This window comes from Urocampus carinirostris, chromosome 11 (assembly GCF_059441175.1).
Source record: "Urocampus carinirostris isolate Australia breed hairy pipefish chromosome 11, RoL_Ucar_1.0, whole genome shotgun sequence".
Lineage (NCBI taxonomy): Eukaryota > Metazoa > Chordata > Actinopteri > Syngnathiformes > Syngnathidae > Urocampus > Urocampus carinirostris.
Window position 1 is genome coordinate 39,887,557 of NC_142359.1, and position 17,917 is coordinate 39,905,473.

The following is a 17,917-nucleotide window of genomic DNA, read 5'->3' on the forward strand; positions in this document are numbered from 1 at the left end:
CTGAGTGCATCAATGGACATTTTCAAATGTTTGATTTAGTTTTGCTGTTATAAAATTATTTTTTTACTTGGTCTGAGGAAGTATTCTAATATTTTGAGATAGGATTTTTGAGTTTTTTTCAGCTGTAAGCCAAAATCAGCAATATTCAAATAATAAAAGGCTTGAAATAGTTCAGTTGATGTGTAATGAATCCAGAATGTATGACATTTTTGTTTTTTTAATTGCATTACAGAAAATAAAGAACTTTATCACAATATTCTAATTTTCTGAGACAGTCCAGTATATAGCGATTTTCAAGTCAATGAAGACCTTCCAAAGCGCTTTACAATGAAATTTACACTTACCCATTCACACACACACTCACACACCAATAGCCATGCAAGGCGCCGACCTGCTAATGAGGGGCATTAGGGATTTTAAACTTCATTTCAAGATGACCTGTCTTTGTGTTGGATTTCTCCCAAAAAAATCTTCCCAAAAATGTGACTTGTACTCCAGGTGCGACGTGTATGTTTTTTTCTTCTGAGTGCATTTTTTGGCTGGTGCAACATAGACTCTGGAGCGACTTATCCTCTAGAAAATACGGTACTGTATATATAAATTACCGGAAAACATTTTTGAAAAAGCGCCATTGGAGCCGATAGGCAGCACAAAAGAGCCAATTGCTCCAGAGCAAGTTTAGCAGGTGGAGAAGTCCAACTTTGTTGGTTTTTTGTTACTTTTGTGGGTCCTTAGCATTTTGTTCACATGACGCATTTTAGAGAAACTTTAAATTGAAAAAGATTCGCACATACGTTATGTAGGTGCGTCAAGCTGTTTTAGGTACATGTACAACTTAGGCCCCAAAGTCATTGACGCAAAGGCAGGCACAGGCAGAAAAGGGGTGGGTAAACTGTTTAGCCAATCAGAATGCAGAACACAATAGACAATGAAAATCTGTAGCGAAAAAAGTAGGGAAACAGCGATAAGTAAACCATGATTCAAAAAGAGATTACTTAATACCACTAAGCAGGTGAAAACAACTTCTGCCGGTTGTTGCACATATTGGCTTCTGAGGGGCAGTGTGGTCCTGTGCATACAGGATGTACACCCACAAAATTGAAACAAAGCTTCGGTTATTAAAATAATTTCTTTTTCACAGTTTTTGCGTTGAATATTATTTATTATATGAAAATGGTTTGGCTTTTGTTATTTTTAATCAATAATTAATTAATCATTAAAAAAACAATAGAGATAAATACTTTTTTTTTTTTAAAGTAATTGTGAAAATATAAACTATTGCACGGAACTCAAAAGATATACCTTGTGACTTTTTTTTTTTTTTTCTTTTCATTGTTGCTGCTCAATGTTATTGCACTTCTTAATTGTATTAATTATTTATTTCTATTACAACATCCATTGCAGCCTGGTCATCCTGGAAGGGGGATTACCTCATGTGCAGTCCCTTCTCAAGATTTCCTCATGATAAGGATTTTGAGTTTTTCCTTGCCCTCATGTAGGTTTTACATCAGGAGATGGTGTAATAATAGTATGTGGTCTGTGCAGCCCTTAGAGACTCCTTGTGATTAAGGGCAATACAAATAAACATAAACAAACAAACTTCCTTTCATTGCACAATTGTTACGATGCAGTATTCTATTTCATTTTAATATTATTATAACTTGGGCCAGTTTTCTAAGCATTGTAAATATTTGTTTGTGTGTTTAATCCTGGATAGCCTTTTCTCTTTTTTCTCTTTAAAGTCTTCATTACATGTTTCACCCTGGAGTGCCATGCTTAATCTCAATGCATACTATGTCTCAGAACATTAATATCAATGACAATAAAGACAAAAATTCAAAAAAACAAAGTAGAATAGATAATTTCCATTTAGCATTTGATGGGCACTCTGATGATTAGCATTAGCGCTAGGCTAGCATAGTTTAAAAACTTGTAGTTTTTTTTAATATCCAGAAAAGTTCTTATTTACTACACGCATGTACAAATAATTGCTAGTTTTCATTTTATCGTCTAATATTAGGTTTTAAAAATTCCCAAAAGTTGAAATTTAGTACAAATAAGTATAAAATACTATTCTGTATTTTAAATATGATATTAATTTTTATTGTAAAGATTTATTTAGAAAAATCAAGGCCTAGTACCAGTGCCTGCTTTGGAAACTGGTGCGTTAACTATTCACCTCGTCTGTCTGCCCAACAGTTATCAGATTTGTTTTTTCCTCAAATGCTGAATCGTTAACATACCAGCAAAAGCAACAATCTTCATCAACTGGTCTTTCTGAATGTCGTGGCTGAGGATTTGCAACTGTTCCGAGGTCATACTTATGCGTGAGCCCCTGGAAGGGATACATCAATAATGCCTCTAACAAAAATAACATTGATTGACTCTTGAGAAATTCTCCCCCACAACTAAGTACAAAAAAATTAAAACCTAGTCTTACCTTTTTACTGGGCAGCTTACAGAAAAGGGCCCATTCTCCCTCAGGTGAAGAACATAGTAAATGTTGTAATGCAACCTAGAAAGCACACTCCAAATGTGTTAGTAAAAGTGACTATAAAAGGCAAACACTGTAGAGTAGATCCCGGGATAGAACATGAATTTATTCTGAGGTGGGGATTGCAAAGTGAAACTGCCATAGTGTGAGCGATAAAAACAAATGGTAATGCGTAGCTAATGCGTTCTCAACGCCAATGCCACATCTAAAAACATTTAAATAACAAAATCATATATAGTATCTACTACTTCTCCATAATCTATGCATATATAATTAAATAAACATGTATGTACAAGTAAAATGTACATGTAATTTGTTTACCTTTGGTGTCACGTGACTTGAGATGGTCGAGTGGGGAGGAGGGATTTGACGCCAACGGAAGAGTAAAAATTAATTTGATTCTAAAACTTGCACTTGCGATAATTGTCATATGATTTCCTTGCTTTAGTCATCTTATTTTAAATAATAATCCTAATTGTCGATGGGTTACGGCCATGCAACTTAGCGAGGGTAGTGATTTAAGTGCTTTCATCAAATTTCTTAATAATCGCAAGTTTGGTTTCAATGGTTATGTTTTTTTCTTCCCCTTTATAATCACTGCAAGCTTTGGGACTCATTGAGAAAAAGGGTATTGCGGTGTTCGGACACGTACAGGTATGCACAGAAATAAAAAAAATGTTTCCTTATTTAAAAGAAAAAAAGAGTTGCCTCATTTTTTTTGATTAACCCGTATACAACAAACACTTTGACATATATCACAGAAGAGCCGGGATTCAAACCTGTGACCTCTTGATCCCAAGACGAGCTATTTACCTCCTGAGGTAAAGCTGTCCCAAACTCAATGTATGGCTGCAGGTTATACGCTAGGTTTTACAGTAGTATATTACAGTATTTGAGCAATGATTGAAAAATATCGCTCACAGCATTTGTTCAATGGGAATCAAACCCTTATTGCAGCAGTGAGAACACTGAATCCAAACAGTTAGACCACCAGGGATGAAGATTAGAAGAAAAAGGCATTAGAATCTCATGACCACACTATTTTTACTCAGAATGCTACGTTGTTGAATATGTGGGGCCATGATTAAAATAATTTATCGACAATTTAAACGATGAACACTCATCAAAAAGTTGTTTCCTCGTTGTGTGTTTTGCCTTTATTTACATCTTTCTGGACAACTTTCTTTTTTTATTCAATTTCATGCTATGCTCTCTAAATAAGTAAAGGAAACAGCTAACCCTAGCTGTAATATGTAACGGAAGTAAGTAATTTTATTTGTGAATTATTTTTTTTCAAAAAGTTTCTGAAGTTCATGTAATAAATTCAATTTAAATTGTTTTTACAGACCTCTGTCACTGCTTATTCAAACCTTGATGTAGAATTAAAAGTGGAGTATATGAAACTGGATGGGAAAACACCCTCTTGACTATACAGTATATCTGCAACATTTGTCTAGCCAGTACCATAAGTAAAAATAGTGTGATATGAGAGACAAAATCAAATGCCTTTTCCTACGTAATTTACTTCCTTTTAGGCAGGGAGACTATTGAACTCTAAGGAATGAACAGTCATGACTGGATATTCATTTACACACACCTGTTAATTGTATTATTATTTTTTTACCTATTTTATGTTTTATATTTTACCCTAATTTATTTATATTATTTCTATTACTGCTGCTGCTTGGAAAACTATACTGTATATCGTGTCTAAAATGCCAGTTGTATTACTCCAGTGTTAGCCAAAAGGTATTTTTTTTATTTAGTATTATCTTGGGTTAGAACTGAACATGGGAGAGGTTGAAATGTAATTTAGTAATGCTAGGGAAATTGACAAATAAAATTGACTTCGAAAGATTACCCGGGGGGTTTATGTTTATTATTACTGTGGTGAGGGGCCCTCTCCCTCTGGGAGGTGTGAGAATTCTCCCACCGTGGTCCGCTGCGTGTCGTACGAGGCGACTAAAGTGGAGGGAGCGAGGGGACTCTCCTCTCGATCTCTACTCCCTAAGAGACAGCAAGGCAAAGGAAAGGGGGCAGGAGACCAAAAAGTCTCGCAATCACTACTTATAGGGTCACTAAATGTAAGAGAGGATTCTGAAGTAAAGCGACTGTGTGGAAGAAAGAGGAAATCGGAAGGATGATGACTAAAAAGAAGCTTGATGTGTTAGCCTTGAGTGAAAAAAAGATGAAAGGAAAGTGTGTATTACAGCTTGGAGGTATGTATAGTAGAAAGTCTGGAGTTACGGGTGGACATGCTAGAGAAGGAGTGGCTGTGCTTGTGAGTCAGAAAGCAAAGGAAAAACTGGTGGAGTGGAAAGAGATATCTTCTGGATTCATGTGGGTGAGGTTAAAGTGGGGTGTAGAAGTATGGATGATTATAAGTGCATATGGACCTGGTTTAGAAAGAAGTGCTGAGGAAAGTGAGGAGTCCTGGAAGGATTTTTCCGAATGTGTTGCAAGTGCGAAAGAAGAGTAGAAAGTGGTAATAATAATAATAATAATTATAATAATAATTTCCTTTGTATTGTCATTCTTTGTAACAATGTACACAGAACGAAATGTCGATACACCTGACCCGTTGTAGCGAGCCGATGCAGCCGCAGCCAACAGAGGGCGCCGCCATTTTACCAATTAGGTATGACTCGGCCGAGGCGCAATACTAGGTGACCTGAATGCAAGAGTGGGTGACGGAATGGTTAAAAATGTCGTTTGTAGATATGGAGTACCAGGACAAAATGAGAGTGGGAAGAAATTGATTAAGTTATGTGTGGAAAATGAGTTGGTGATTGCAAATACATTGTTTAAAAAGAGGGACATGAAGTATACCTTTGTCAGAGTGGATGGTGGTGAGATGGTGGACAGAGCACTGATGGATTATGTAGTGGTTAGCAAAGGAATGTTAAGTAGATTGTTGGATGTGCATGTTTACCGAGGATAAATGAGTGGTATGTTTGATCATCATGTGGAAGAATAGAATAGATAGATCGGGGGCGGGGGGAGCTAGTTATAAGAAGAGTGTGAGGGAAGAGGTGAAAATGTCAGAGTTTAATAAGGCAGAAAAGGAAAGAGTTTAAAGAGAGGATAGGGGAAGAGTATGAACGGATTACTAAAAGAGAAGTGGAGAGTGTGGAAATGGAATGGAAATGGGTTAAAGAGGCACTGTTGAGGAGTGCGAAAGAAATGTGTGGAATGAAAAAAGTTGGTCGAGGTATTAGGAAAGGAAGAAAGAAGAAGAGACGTGCCTTTGAGGAGTGGCTGCAAGATAAGAGTGGTGATGCGTATGAACAGTATAAAGTGAAGAAAAGGTTGGTAAAAGTGGTAGTGGAAGCAGCATGAATGGTGTCGAAAGATAGGAGTGAACTTTGAGGAAAGGAGAAAAGTGTTCTGGAAAGAAGTGAAAAGAGTAAGAAAGAGCGAGTCTGGAAAGGAAGAGAAAGTGAAAGAAAAGGACGGAAGATTGCTGGTTGGCGGTAGTGCAGGAAGGGGGATACAACTTGTGAGGTCCCTTCTCAAGGTTTCTCTTTTTCCTCACGCTGAGGTTTTGAGTTGTTCCTTGCCCGCATGTTGGTTTAAGATCAGGTAATTGTATCATTGTAATGCTGTGCAGTCCTTTGAGACATTTTAGTGATTAAGGGCTATATAAATAAATTTGACTTGACTTGAATCGGTGCTTTGGGGAGAATAAGGGTGATTTAAATCTGTGAAAATATGGGAGGTGCAAGAGGCACGGAAAAGAAATGAAAGTAGGGAAGGCGCCTGGGTTGGATGATTGTACTGCTGAATGCCTGAAGAAAGGTGGCACAGCTATGATTGACTGGTTAGTACTCTTGTTGAATGTATGCTTTTTAAGAGGTGTGATTCCTGTTGATTGGTGTAGTGCATGTGTGGTCCCATAGTATAGGGGTAAAGGTGATAAGTATGAATGTAGCAATTCGAGAGGTATCAGTTTCGTGTCCGTGCTGGTAAGCTGTATGGAAGAGTCTTGATTAAGAGAGTGAGAGGAAGAATGGATGAGGTGGTGATGGAGGAGCAGAGTGGTTTCAGGAAAGGAGGAGGATGTGTGGATCAGGTGTTTGCAGTTCTGTGAGAAATATTTTGCAAAAGGTAAGGATGTTTATTTGGCTTTCATGGATCGGAAAAGGCATATGACAAGAGTTGAAAGAGAGGTGTTGTGGCAGATGATGGTAATGTATGGAGTGGGTGGAAGGTTGTTGGAAGCATTGAAGAGTTTTTATGTGAACAACAGAGCATGTGTAAGAGTAGGGAGTGAGACAAGTGAGTGGTTCCCTGTGTTGACTGGTGTGAGACAGGGGTGTGTTATGTCACCATGGCTGTTTGATGTGTACATGGATGGTGTGGTGAGAGAAGTGAATGCAAGAGTATTTGGCAGAGGTGTAGAGATGATGGATAAAAGTGGAACGGTGTGGCAGGTAAGTCAGGAGAGTGATCAGACATGTAGTCTCTTGATAATCGCTTGCCGCGCACTGCTGAACGTTTTGTAATCGCTCACTGTGATTGCCTTACTGATCCAAAATGGCCGACGACAGTACAATGGATTTCGTTCTACAGCTTGCTTTGAGCGAGTTGGCTGATATGAGCGACAATTCGCATATTGACACAGTTAAGGTTATCCTAAACGCAGTAGAAGGGTCATACCTGTCTTGCATTGTTCACAAACATTACCAGGCAATGTAAGACAATATATTACATCGCCAACAGCACTCGTCAGGGTGAGATCCTCCATCTTCTGCACTGTCGACGCCATGTTGGAAATCAAAGTAAGCGGTCTTTCTCCCGTGATTACTCGGGCACGCGAGCGCTCAATAATCACTGGCCGTTCAGAAGCTAGCGATAGCTCGCGATAGCAATCACTCACTCTCCTGAACACGCCTCAGTTGTTGTTTGCAGATGACACAGCGCTTGTGGCTGATTCTGAGGAAACATTGAGAAGGTTGATAATGGAGTTTGGAAGAGTGTGTGATAGGCGTATGTTATGTGTGAATGTTGGGAAGAGTAAGGTGATGAAGTGTTCACGTGATGGAGTGGGCATGTCGTTGGAAATAAGGTTGCATGGAAAGGTGCTGGAAGAAGTTAAAAGCTTTAGGTACTTGGGTTGTGATGTGGCTGCAGTTGGTGGAGTGAATCTAGAAAACAAGGTTTGGGGTGTTCTGAGGAGAGTGATTAGCAACAAGAGAATGAGTATGTATGATTAGTGGGGACTGTATGAGAGTGTTATTTTACTGACAGACTTGGAGCCTGAACGCAGATTTGAGAAGGAAATTTAATGTTGTTGAGATGAAGTGTTTAAGCAGTATGTTAGGAGTGACAAGATTGGATGGATTGAGAAATGAAATTGTGAGAGACAGAACTGGAGTAATAGTGGAACTGAGCAAGCGTGTGGATAATAGAGTACTCGGTTGGTTTGAACACATGGAGAGGATGGATGAGGAGCAAATGTTGAAGAGGATTTACAGAGCAGAAGTAAATTGAAAGAGAACAAGAGGAAGGGCGCAATTGACGTGGATGTATGGTGTTATGAGTGCACTGCAGGAAAGCATGACCAACTTAGGTGCCAAGGTGCTTAACTTGTTTGGGTGTTCACGCATTTGTGTGTGTGTTTTTTGCTACTTTTTCCCTTCTTATTTTCTTTGTTTTTGTATATGTGTTTGTCTATCTGTCGGTCACCCCTCTCGAGGGATATGACCAGGGTAGAGAGATAGATCGATTAATGTTCATGTTATTATTGGGCCGTGCCGCGAGAATATTTTCAGACATTTAATCGAACCGTAGAACAGAAAAAGTCAGGGACCTCTGCATTTTTTTCAGCGCCCACGCTCCGTATTTACAAAGCAAACAAGATTTTGAACTGAATGAAGAACGAGAAAGGGATAGTGGGGGGTAATTCAGCCAATAGCATACTCGCATTTTATGACGCAAATCAAAAGCATACGAGCATTTTGTATAACATCGACTAATAATAGACAGGCCTTTTTTGAGGCGTAAGAGACGGGCGTCGTCGTATCCCGGGTTTCTTTTTTACAGCATAATTTTCTTTTGGGTGGATGCCAAACCTCTCGCTGATCTTAACGTGGTTTCTCGTGGCGGCAAGCAGCACCATGCCCATGTGGCTGAGGTACTCGGTGAGGGCAGTGTGCGACATGCACTTGTTGAGCAGCATCACCAAAACCTGCACGTCTTCTACACTCTCGCTGAGGAGTAATATCACCGCCATAGCTGCAAACGGGTTTAGGTCCTTTGGCAGTCAGGCACATGCTACGGTTACGCTCGAAAACAGTGGGCATAATGAATACATTGTAGGAATTTGTCAGAGGAACCTCTATCTCCAGAGATGGGCACTTGGGTACATTCCGAATGTGTGACCGAATGGAGGCATCCGCATGAGGGAAAAAGCGATGTTTCTTCAGCTGCTCCAGAACTTCCCTCGGATTCACCCTCTGGCTGAACTTATGCTGCGCCATTAACCTGTGCTTGGACACAAAACCTCGATTGAATTTTTGCAGAACAGGCCAAATTAACTTTACTCAGCAGAAAAATAAACTTACACCACGATGTTTCGGATACCGTGCTGTGACATTTTTGGCTTTATGACGGCGCCCCTTATCAATGAAGCAGTCACCTCTGCCACTGTAACGTCTTCAAACATCATGTAGCGATAGTACTGTTTCTTGAAGGGCATGAACTGCAAATAGTGAGTGGGCTGTCAGTTTTTTTCTTTTGCATTTTTAAAAATTGCATCTTTCCATTTTTTTGCATTATATTAATTTCTATAAATGGGGTGTTTCGTAAAATGCGATATAATTTCACAGTCTAATAACTTGGCTTGATCTCCTTTAAATGACTTCAAATAATAGCATCTTTATGAAAAAATTGGAAGAACTATTGTAGAGAATCTATTTGGCACTGGAGACTATTACAGTTAAGATATGCTTCAGCGTGTTTGGTAGGAGCTGAATTACCAACTTGGCTTATGCCATGTTTCAGGCTGTGCACATATTGAACATTTGTGAAATTGTTCACATTATCCACTTGCTTTTGAATTTCTCATTCAGATTTGGAAGAACAAATCGTATGTTCTTCAACATCAATAATTTTTAATTTAATTTGCCTTTATCTTGTAAGTGATATTTACATCTCAAAGGATACATTTTTTTTTTGAAACACCCAGTATTCTTATTTTTTGATTTATTATAAATTATTTATGTTTGTTTTAATATTTTATCCATTAAAAAAACACCAACTAATTCAAAATACCTACTAAGTTTCAACTTGTTCTCTCGCTGTCTCTCTCCCTGCCATTCTCAGTCAGTAAGCCGGCAAGTCCGCTCAAATGAAGCTCCAACACCCAAAAAAAAAAAAAAAAAAAAAAAAAAAAAAACACACCAACAAAGGTGCAACACTACTCCGCGGAGTTTCACTTTTCGCAGGTGATTCTGGGCACCATTAACTGTGAAAACCGAGCGAGTCCTCTTTAAACATACAATGTCCAGACTATTAAAAAGTTTTGTTGGACTAAATTTACCTTTGCATTCTCAATCATGTTGCGCCACCGATGGCACACAAGTCCAGCACTCCTGTAAAGATCCCGAGCAGGAAGGAGACTGAGGATCTGGCTAAGCACCTCCTCCGGGAGGCCATCAACAGAACCCTGAGGCTGCAGAAGTTCCCTGCTGCTTCCCAGGAGCCCGTAAGCAGCATCAGGCATCACTTCCACTTCTGGCTCCTCGTCTACTAACTTTTCACTGCAGTCGAACTCGTCTTCGAACATTTTGGCCGTTATTCCCTCAAAGTAGTCCATGTCTTCGTTTGTCAGTTCATCCTCAAAGTCTGAGGTAAATGCCTCCTCATAGTCCTCATCAAAACTAAAACTTTGTCGGCCATTGAGTCCATTTGAGCACGTGGCCAAGTTGCTTTCTGCACCGCAGGGGCCTGTTATTGTTATAAGATTGGAGTAAGGTGACTTGTTAGAGATGTTCATTTACAGAGTAGATTTTACACACCTTTTTCATACCTGTCAACTCTGTGAGAGACTAAAATGTGTATGGATTAAGCTAAAAAAGATTGTTACCATAAAAAACGTTTTTTTATTTTCTTTAGTCACAGAGTGATTAAACTGTAGAGGTCTAGCTAAATGTTTTATTCACGAGATTTTATTAAAATGGCCAAATAAAATCTCATCTCATCTCATTAGCTGCACCGCTTATCCTCAGTAGGGTCACGGGGGTGTTGGAGCCCACCCCAATAATCATCGGGCAGTGGACACCCTGAACTGGTTGCCAGCCAATCGCAGGGCACACAGGGACAGACAACTCGCTCGCTCATTCACACCTAGGGACAATTTGGACTAGTCAATCCACCTGAAAAGCATGTCTTTGGAATGTGGGAGGAAACCGGAGTGCCGGAGGAAACCCATGCAAGCACGGGGAGAACATACAAACTCCGCACAGTAAGTCAGGTAGCTGGATTTGAACCCACACAAGAGGTTCCCAACACCTTAGAACTGTGCCGCACACGCGCTAACCACTGCGCCGCCCAAATAAAATTATGCTTAATAAAATATTTTTAACTTTAAATAGACAAAAAGAGTACGTTAATTGAATTATCTTGCCTGATGGCAGAGGCCGAAATAGAGGCAATGGATTGTGATCTGGTGTACAACTTAGCCCTAAGAATAGAACAAGCTATAGTATAGGCAAGTTAGAAGCAAGTTAAGCTATCCAGTAAATTTTTCTTATTGCATGGACTTTTTTCGTGCTTTTAATAAAAATGATTAGAGCATAGACTTCTTTTCTACGTTAAGGTAAAACAATAACCCATGTTTTTCTGTGCAAAAATTTACATAAAGCTGTCTTGCTCTGCCAATTAAATACTGAATACGATGTATGTTCAATTAATTGTACATTTGACTGTGCCTCATCAGGTACGATCCTCACACATCACTGATTCATACATAAAAGCAGCGTTCATTACCTGTAGGAACTTGACCCTGAAATAAATTAGACATGTGTATCTTTTTCGTTATTTTTTTAATGGTGCGTCCATTCAAGTATTGGAAAATGTGAGAAAAATAGTGAAAAATTATACAGTACTTTCCTTACCACATTTCGGTCGTTTAGTGGATGATCTCGGGATGAGACTAGAAGCGTTTCTTGGGCTTCTGCTTAAGTTTTGGGGGTTGGTGAGAGCTTCAAGACCTGACTCGCAGTTTTGCAGTTCTTGCACATTTAAATGCCTCCTTTTGGCCCTCCCTTAGAAAACAAACAATTCAATTAAATGTACCACAAAACAGTGGATTATACTTTATTTGGTGAATTACCTTTTACAGCCACTTCCATAATCGTGTTTCATATGTTTAGTAATGTTTAATCACCCTGACAACCAAATTTAATGGAAAACTGCAAATAAATGTTTGAATATAAAAGAAAGATATATTTTTCAAGATTAAACCATGCTATTGTTTTGACGGATGTGACTCCACAGAAAGTTATTTATACTTTATCGACGTCGAGTAACTATACTGCCCCCATGTGGAGGGATGATTTAATAAACAAAGGGGTGTAAGTGGGTTTTACATAATTCACCCATGGAACCATTGTTCAGTGAGCGAGTTCCTAGGGGGACTTTTTAAAAGGTATGGGAATGAATTCTGGGTTAAGTTCCTTTTTTAATTCTGCCGGTGTTATGCCGAGAAATGCATTCCTGCCGAGATTTGCATCCCCGAGCTACTACAACCACTTTTACCTCGTTTTATCTCACTTTTATATCACTTTTCGCGAATGTAATGGCGAACACATGACCAAAACCACTTCGTCTTGCATTTGTTGGGAATGTAATACAATTTAAACCATTCTGTCTTTGTTTTTGTTGTGAATGTAATCGAACGATAATGCACACCGTATATAAATAACTTTTGAGCAGGTAACATGTTTATTTTGCCTTTTTCTACTCAAATCGCTCGTATTAAAATTTATTTATACTGAAATAAGCTTTATGGTAGAGTGCATAACAGTTCTCAAAAGTGATAAGGCCGAGGGAGCTGTCTACCTCACATGGCAGCGAAGTGACTACCCAGAAGGCTTTGCGAATTCTCAATTTCAACAAACATGCCTGGAAAGGAACCGCACAAATGTAAGTAGTTTTCCACAACTACGCATGTATTTGCAACGAAATATATTGAGATATCTTAGTTAGACGTAAATGCAATAGAAAATCGTATTTTCGCGTTAAAACATGAACATTGCAAAATCGCCACTTTACGAAGTGCACAAATCTACCGAGGGAGCTGCCAAAAAAAAAACGCTTCACGCTACAAACTGTAAAGTAGGATAACTGTGCAGAAAATCGCGGTTCAGCACATTCCTGTTTTTATCTTAAACGAGTGCTTTTACATCTACATGGCCAGTCGCTAAAGGAGCATAGTCAGAATAACATTCTGGATATATGTGCTTGTTTACTGCACACAATTTCGGGTGTCGTGTTTTATTTACAATATGATTCTTTTCATGTGAGATCAGTTTTCATCATGCATCATGAGTAATGTCTCCGAATTTCACGTGGAAATACAATTGAAACAAATTACTATCACATAGTCCACTGCCTTCTCTGTAAACACATATTAAGTAAACTAATTACCTTCTCAAAATGTTGTCCAAATGTGGAGACATTTCTAAAGCATATGTGATGCTGGCCAATAGAAGGCTCTTACAGCCATAAGAATAACATGTCAATTTTATCTATCTATTCACTATCAAATAATTATCCAGAACACATCCTATAATTTCCTGTCTCACATCAACTTGTTGAGCATCCTATACACAGTTGTTTTTGTACAATACACCAGCATTAAGTAATTCTTGTTTTTTCCACCCAACCTAAAGGCCACTGTAGAACGTCCCGTGGAAGAGCTGGTCACCATCACAGCTACCACACCATCCACACCACAGGTGTTATGCCGAGAATTGCATCCCCCGCCGAGAATTGCATCCACTTTTACCTCGTTTTATCTCACTTTTACATCACTTTTCGGGTATGTAAGGGCGAACATATATCCAAGACCACTTCGTCTTGCATTTGTTGGGAATGTAATACAACTTAAACCATTTCTTCTTTGTATTTGTTGTGAACGTAATCGAACGGTAATGCACACTGTATATAAACCACTTTTGAGCAGGTAACGTGTTTATTTTGCCTTTTCGACTAAAATTGCTCGTATTTAAACTGTTATGCACGCTACCATAAAGCTGATTATGCTGAAACGAAGTGTCAAACCAGGATAAGCGGTGTAGCTAATGAGATGGGAACTGTCAAACCATCAACAGATAAACGGGAGACGAACGTGTTTGATTTCTTCTCATAGTCAAACGAAGACGTAACACGTCGATAATTGTATTTTGTGTTTGACTTGAATAAACAGATCATCGTGTGCCTAACATTGTCACAGCAACGGTGACATTTATTTTTTTTTCTAGTACAAATGATCCAACGTCAACCTAACAAATGTAAACAATGCTGGTGGGAGGGACCAGCCTGGCTGCAACAGCCTGGCTGCCGAGAAATGCACCCCCCAACTATCTTTGGCTATGAAGGTCACAGGTCCATGAAATTTACCCTGGTTACTAGTGGTGGGCCCATATCCTCACAGTGAAAAGCACACCTTGCTGGATGCAACTGAACCTGTTTTAAGAGGGGGTGCGTTTTTGGTCGCATAAAACCCCTCAAGCAAGAATTATAATGTTGATTAATCAGGGAGGAATCATGTATATCTTTAATAACCAAATGGTCGAATCATTTTTACTTAAATTAATTTATGACATTAAAAGGGACATTTAATACAAGAAAAAAACATGTGATAGTCTTCGTTAAAAGACTGCAAATAGGCAAGGAAGAAATAAGCAGTGTGAGAATAGTAATGTTTATTTGAAGGAATAAACTATTAAACTCTTTTCTGGAGGAACCAAAACACAAACTTGAACATGAAAAAAAAAAAGCATCAGATGTCGCTTTAAGGTAGATATCCAAAGACATCAATAGAATAGACGTTGGGAAACATGGTATGCAACGAGATTGGACATGGCACTCCAGGGTAAAACATGTAATAATGACCTCAAAGAGAAAAAAAAAGACTATCCCGATAAATAGGCAAAAAAAAAAAAATCAAATAAGCAGGCTTAAGAACAATTAAAAAAATATCTACAATATAAAATGCAACATTTGTACATGTAATGTAATAAGTGCGAAACTATTTTAACCCTGAGGTTGCAGATCTTATATCCGGAGAAAAACAGATGTCACTGTCTGCAAAACATCAACACTTGAAATGTCAAGTCAAGTCATTTTTATTTGTATAGCCCTTAATCACAATAAGTCTCTAAGGGCTTCACAGATTAGTACACTATGTTACACAGACTATTTTTCAGCCGACAAGAAGAGTAGGTTATTATTCATATGCAATGGAGTAGAAGTGAGTTTTAAGTTTAGATTTAAACATTTCCACTGAGGTTGCAGATCGGATCTCAGGGGGAAGAGCATTCCACAGCACCGGTGCCCGAATGGAGAACGCTCTCGAACCAGCAGAACACTTCTTTGCTCTCGGGATCACCAGAAGACCGGCACTCTCAGATCGTAGGCTTCGGACCGGGACATAGGGGCAGATCAGATCTGAAAGATAAGAGGGAGCAAGTCCATGTATGATTTTGTACAATACTAAGAGAACCTTGAAGTCACATCTTTGGCTAACTGGGAGCCAGTGCAAGTTAGCCAAAATCGGTGTTATGTGATCGTACTTTTTTGTCCTAGTTAAAAGCCTCGCTGCGGCATTTTGTACTAGCTGAAGAGACTTGATTCTGGACTTCGGGAGACCGGAGAGTAGTGCATTACAGTAATCGAGACTGGAGGTAACAAATGCATGAATTATAGTTTCCGCATCAGACTGAGACAGTATTGAACGGATTTTGGCAATGTTACGAAGATGGAAGAAAGCGGTTCTAGTAATTTTCTTTACATGCATCTCAAAGGTTAGATCAGGGTCAAATATGACACCTAAATTTTTAACTGAGTCACTCTGTGTGATGTGACATTTGTCTATGTTCACAGCAGTTTTTGAGAATAAGTCACGGCATTTAGATGGACCAATGACTAACATTTCGGTCTTTTCAGAGTTAAGACGCAAGAAATTGAGTGACATCCACTCTTTTATCTCAGTGAGGCAGGCCTCCAAATTTCCACAGTTTAGTGTGGAAGATTCCTCCAACGGAAGATAGAGTTGAGTGTCGTCTGCGTAGCAGTGGAAGCTGATATTGTACTTGCGAATAATGTCACCTAATGGAAGCATGTAAATGTTGAAAAGAAGGGGGCCAAGCACTGAACCCTGCGGAACACCGCAGGTAACATTAAAGGGCTCAGATGTCATTTCACCATATTTAACACAGTGCATCCTATCTGAGAGGTAGGATCTGAACCACGAGAGGACGGTTCCTGAGAGACCAATCCATTTTTCCAACCGTTCTAGTAGGATATTGTGGTGCACTGTGTCAAAAGCAGCACTAAGATCCAGCAGCAGCAAAAGTGATGAAGCGCCAGAATCCATTGACATTAGGAGATCATTTGTTACCTTGATCAGAACTGTCTCAGTAGAGTGGTTAGCCCTGAATCCTGATTGCATGGATTCAAAAAGGTTATTCTCGGATATGAAAGCATTCAGCTGCTGTGCCACTACTTTTTCGAGTACTTTAGAGAGGAAAGGTAGGTTTGACACAGGTCTGTAATTACTTAATATTTCTGGATCAAGGTTGGGTCGTTTCAGTGTGGGTTTAATAACGGCGGACTTAAAAGCTGCTGGAACTACACCTGAGGAGAGTGATATGTTTATAATATTTAGAACTGAAGGTCCAAGGACGCCAAAAAGACTTTTAATAAGTGAACCTGGGAGCGGGTCGAACTGGCAAGTTGTCGGTTTGGCCGCATTTACCACCTGTTTGAGATCATCAAGTGACAGTTCACTAAAACCGGCCATTTTCCCAAGGCAGCCACCCTGTCGTGCATCTGTAAATTTCAGTCCTTTAATATGTGTGGTATTAATAATTTCTTTAGCAATTTCTTCCTGTATGCATTGAATCTTCTTAGTAAAGAAGACCATTAGGTCCTGAGCAGAGTGTGTCGAACTATCTGCCATAGTCTGTTGCCTTGTAAGCGATGCTACAGTGTCAAAAAGGGCTTTGGGGTTGTTCTTTTGAGACGCAATCACCTTCGAAAGGTAGGCCGATTTTGCAGAGGCAAGGGCCGCTTTATACTTTAACAAGCTGTCACACCAGGTTTGATGGAAAACCTCAAGCTTGGTAGCGCGCCATTTTCTTTCCAATTTCCTGCATTCTTGTTTAAGGGTTCTAGTTTCATCAGTAAACCAAGGCGTGCGTCTTTTAGGACGTGATTTTAGTTTTATGGGCGCTATTGAATCCAGCACACTAGTCAAGGTGGTATTGAACTCATTCATGAGTGAGTCAATCGAGCCATTGTATGTAGGAAAGGACGCAACTGCTCCAGGAAGGAGTTCAAAGAGCTCAGAAACTGTGCCAGTGCTTATATTGCGTCCGCTAAATACTTCAGCTTTTTTAACACTACTCTTAGCTAGCACCTCAAATGTAACTAGATAATGATCCGAGATAACGGTAGTACACGGTAACACCATAATGTTTGAGGTTAAAACTCCTCGAGTCAGAATCAAGTCTAGCGTGTTCCCATTTTTATGGGTTGGCAAATCAACCAGTTGATTAAAGCCAAATGCATCAATTAGAGACCTAAACGCAATAGTAAGTGAATTGAGTGGGGAGTTCATATGAATGTTAAAGTCTCCCATAATTATAATTTTGTCTGCATAGGTTACTAGTTCAGACAAAAGTTCAGCAAATTCGTCTAAGAAAGTTGTGTATGGCCCAGGTGCACGATAGATAGTTATTACATAAATTGACAATAGAGAGGACCGCATCACAAGAGCCTCAAACGCCTTGTAATTATTAGAGGTACGTGGATTAAATTTGAGCGATTTTTCAGAAATTAGCGCAACACCACCACCCCTTTTCAACGTGCGTGCTATATGGCTACTCTCGTAGTCTGGGGGAGAAGCATAATTTAGCGCTAAGTACTCATCCGGGCATAACCAAGTTTCACACAGACCCATACAGTTAAGTTTATAATCACGAATAATGTTATCAACAAGTAAAGCTTTTGGAGCAAGCGATCTAATATTTAACAGACCAAATTTCAGCTTTGCTGAATCATTTGACTTAGCTGAACTCTTTGTAGTCTTTGTCGAAATCTTCAAAAGCTGCCGCTCTTGTGGCTTTTCGTGTGGGTTGTCCGGCGAGGGATGAATGGTGGAATTAGTTACATCCTCGCGTCCTTCCTCGC

General features: G+C 39.3%; 1 protein-coding gene across 3 annotated transcripts in view; it reads right to left on the reverse strand.

Annotated features, from left to right (window-relative positions):
- fbh1 (F-box DNA helicase 1) overlaps positions 1–12,009 on the reverse strand; it is a 36,888-nt gene extending 24,879 nt beyond the window's left edge. For 2 of the 3 annotated variants that reach the window (XM_088347239.1, XM_088347238.1), the window contains exons 1-8: positions 11,832–12,009; positions 11,614–11,763; positions 10,038–10,444; positions 9,061–9,197; positions 8,833–8,980; positions 8,569–8,750; positions 2,441–2,515; positions 2,244–2,335 (exon numbers count right to left, since the gene is read on the reverse strand). In XM_088347239.1, the coding sequence (XP_088203365.1) occupies positions 2,244–2,335; positions 2,441–2,515; positions 8,569–8,750; positions 8,833–8,980; positions 9,061–9,197; positions 10,038–10,444; positions 11,614–11,763; positions 11,832–11,850 (1,210 nt within the window). In that variant the 5' untranslated portion in view covers positions 11,851–12,009. Of the gene's footprint in view, positions 1–2,243; positions 2,336–2,440; positions 2,516–8,568; positions 8,751–8,832; positions 8,981–9,060; positions 9,198–9,773; positions 9,873–10,037; positions 10,445–11,613; positions 11,764–11,831 lie in introns of those variants that run through there. The other variant, XM_088347240.1, reaches the window with a different exon arrangement.
- Positions 12,010–17,917: the final 5,908 nt, after the last annotated feature.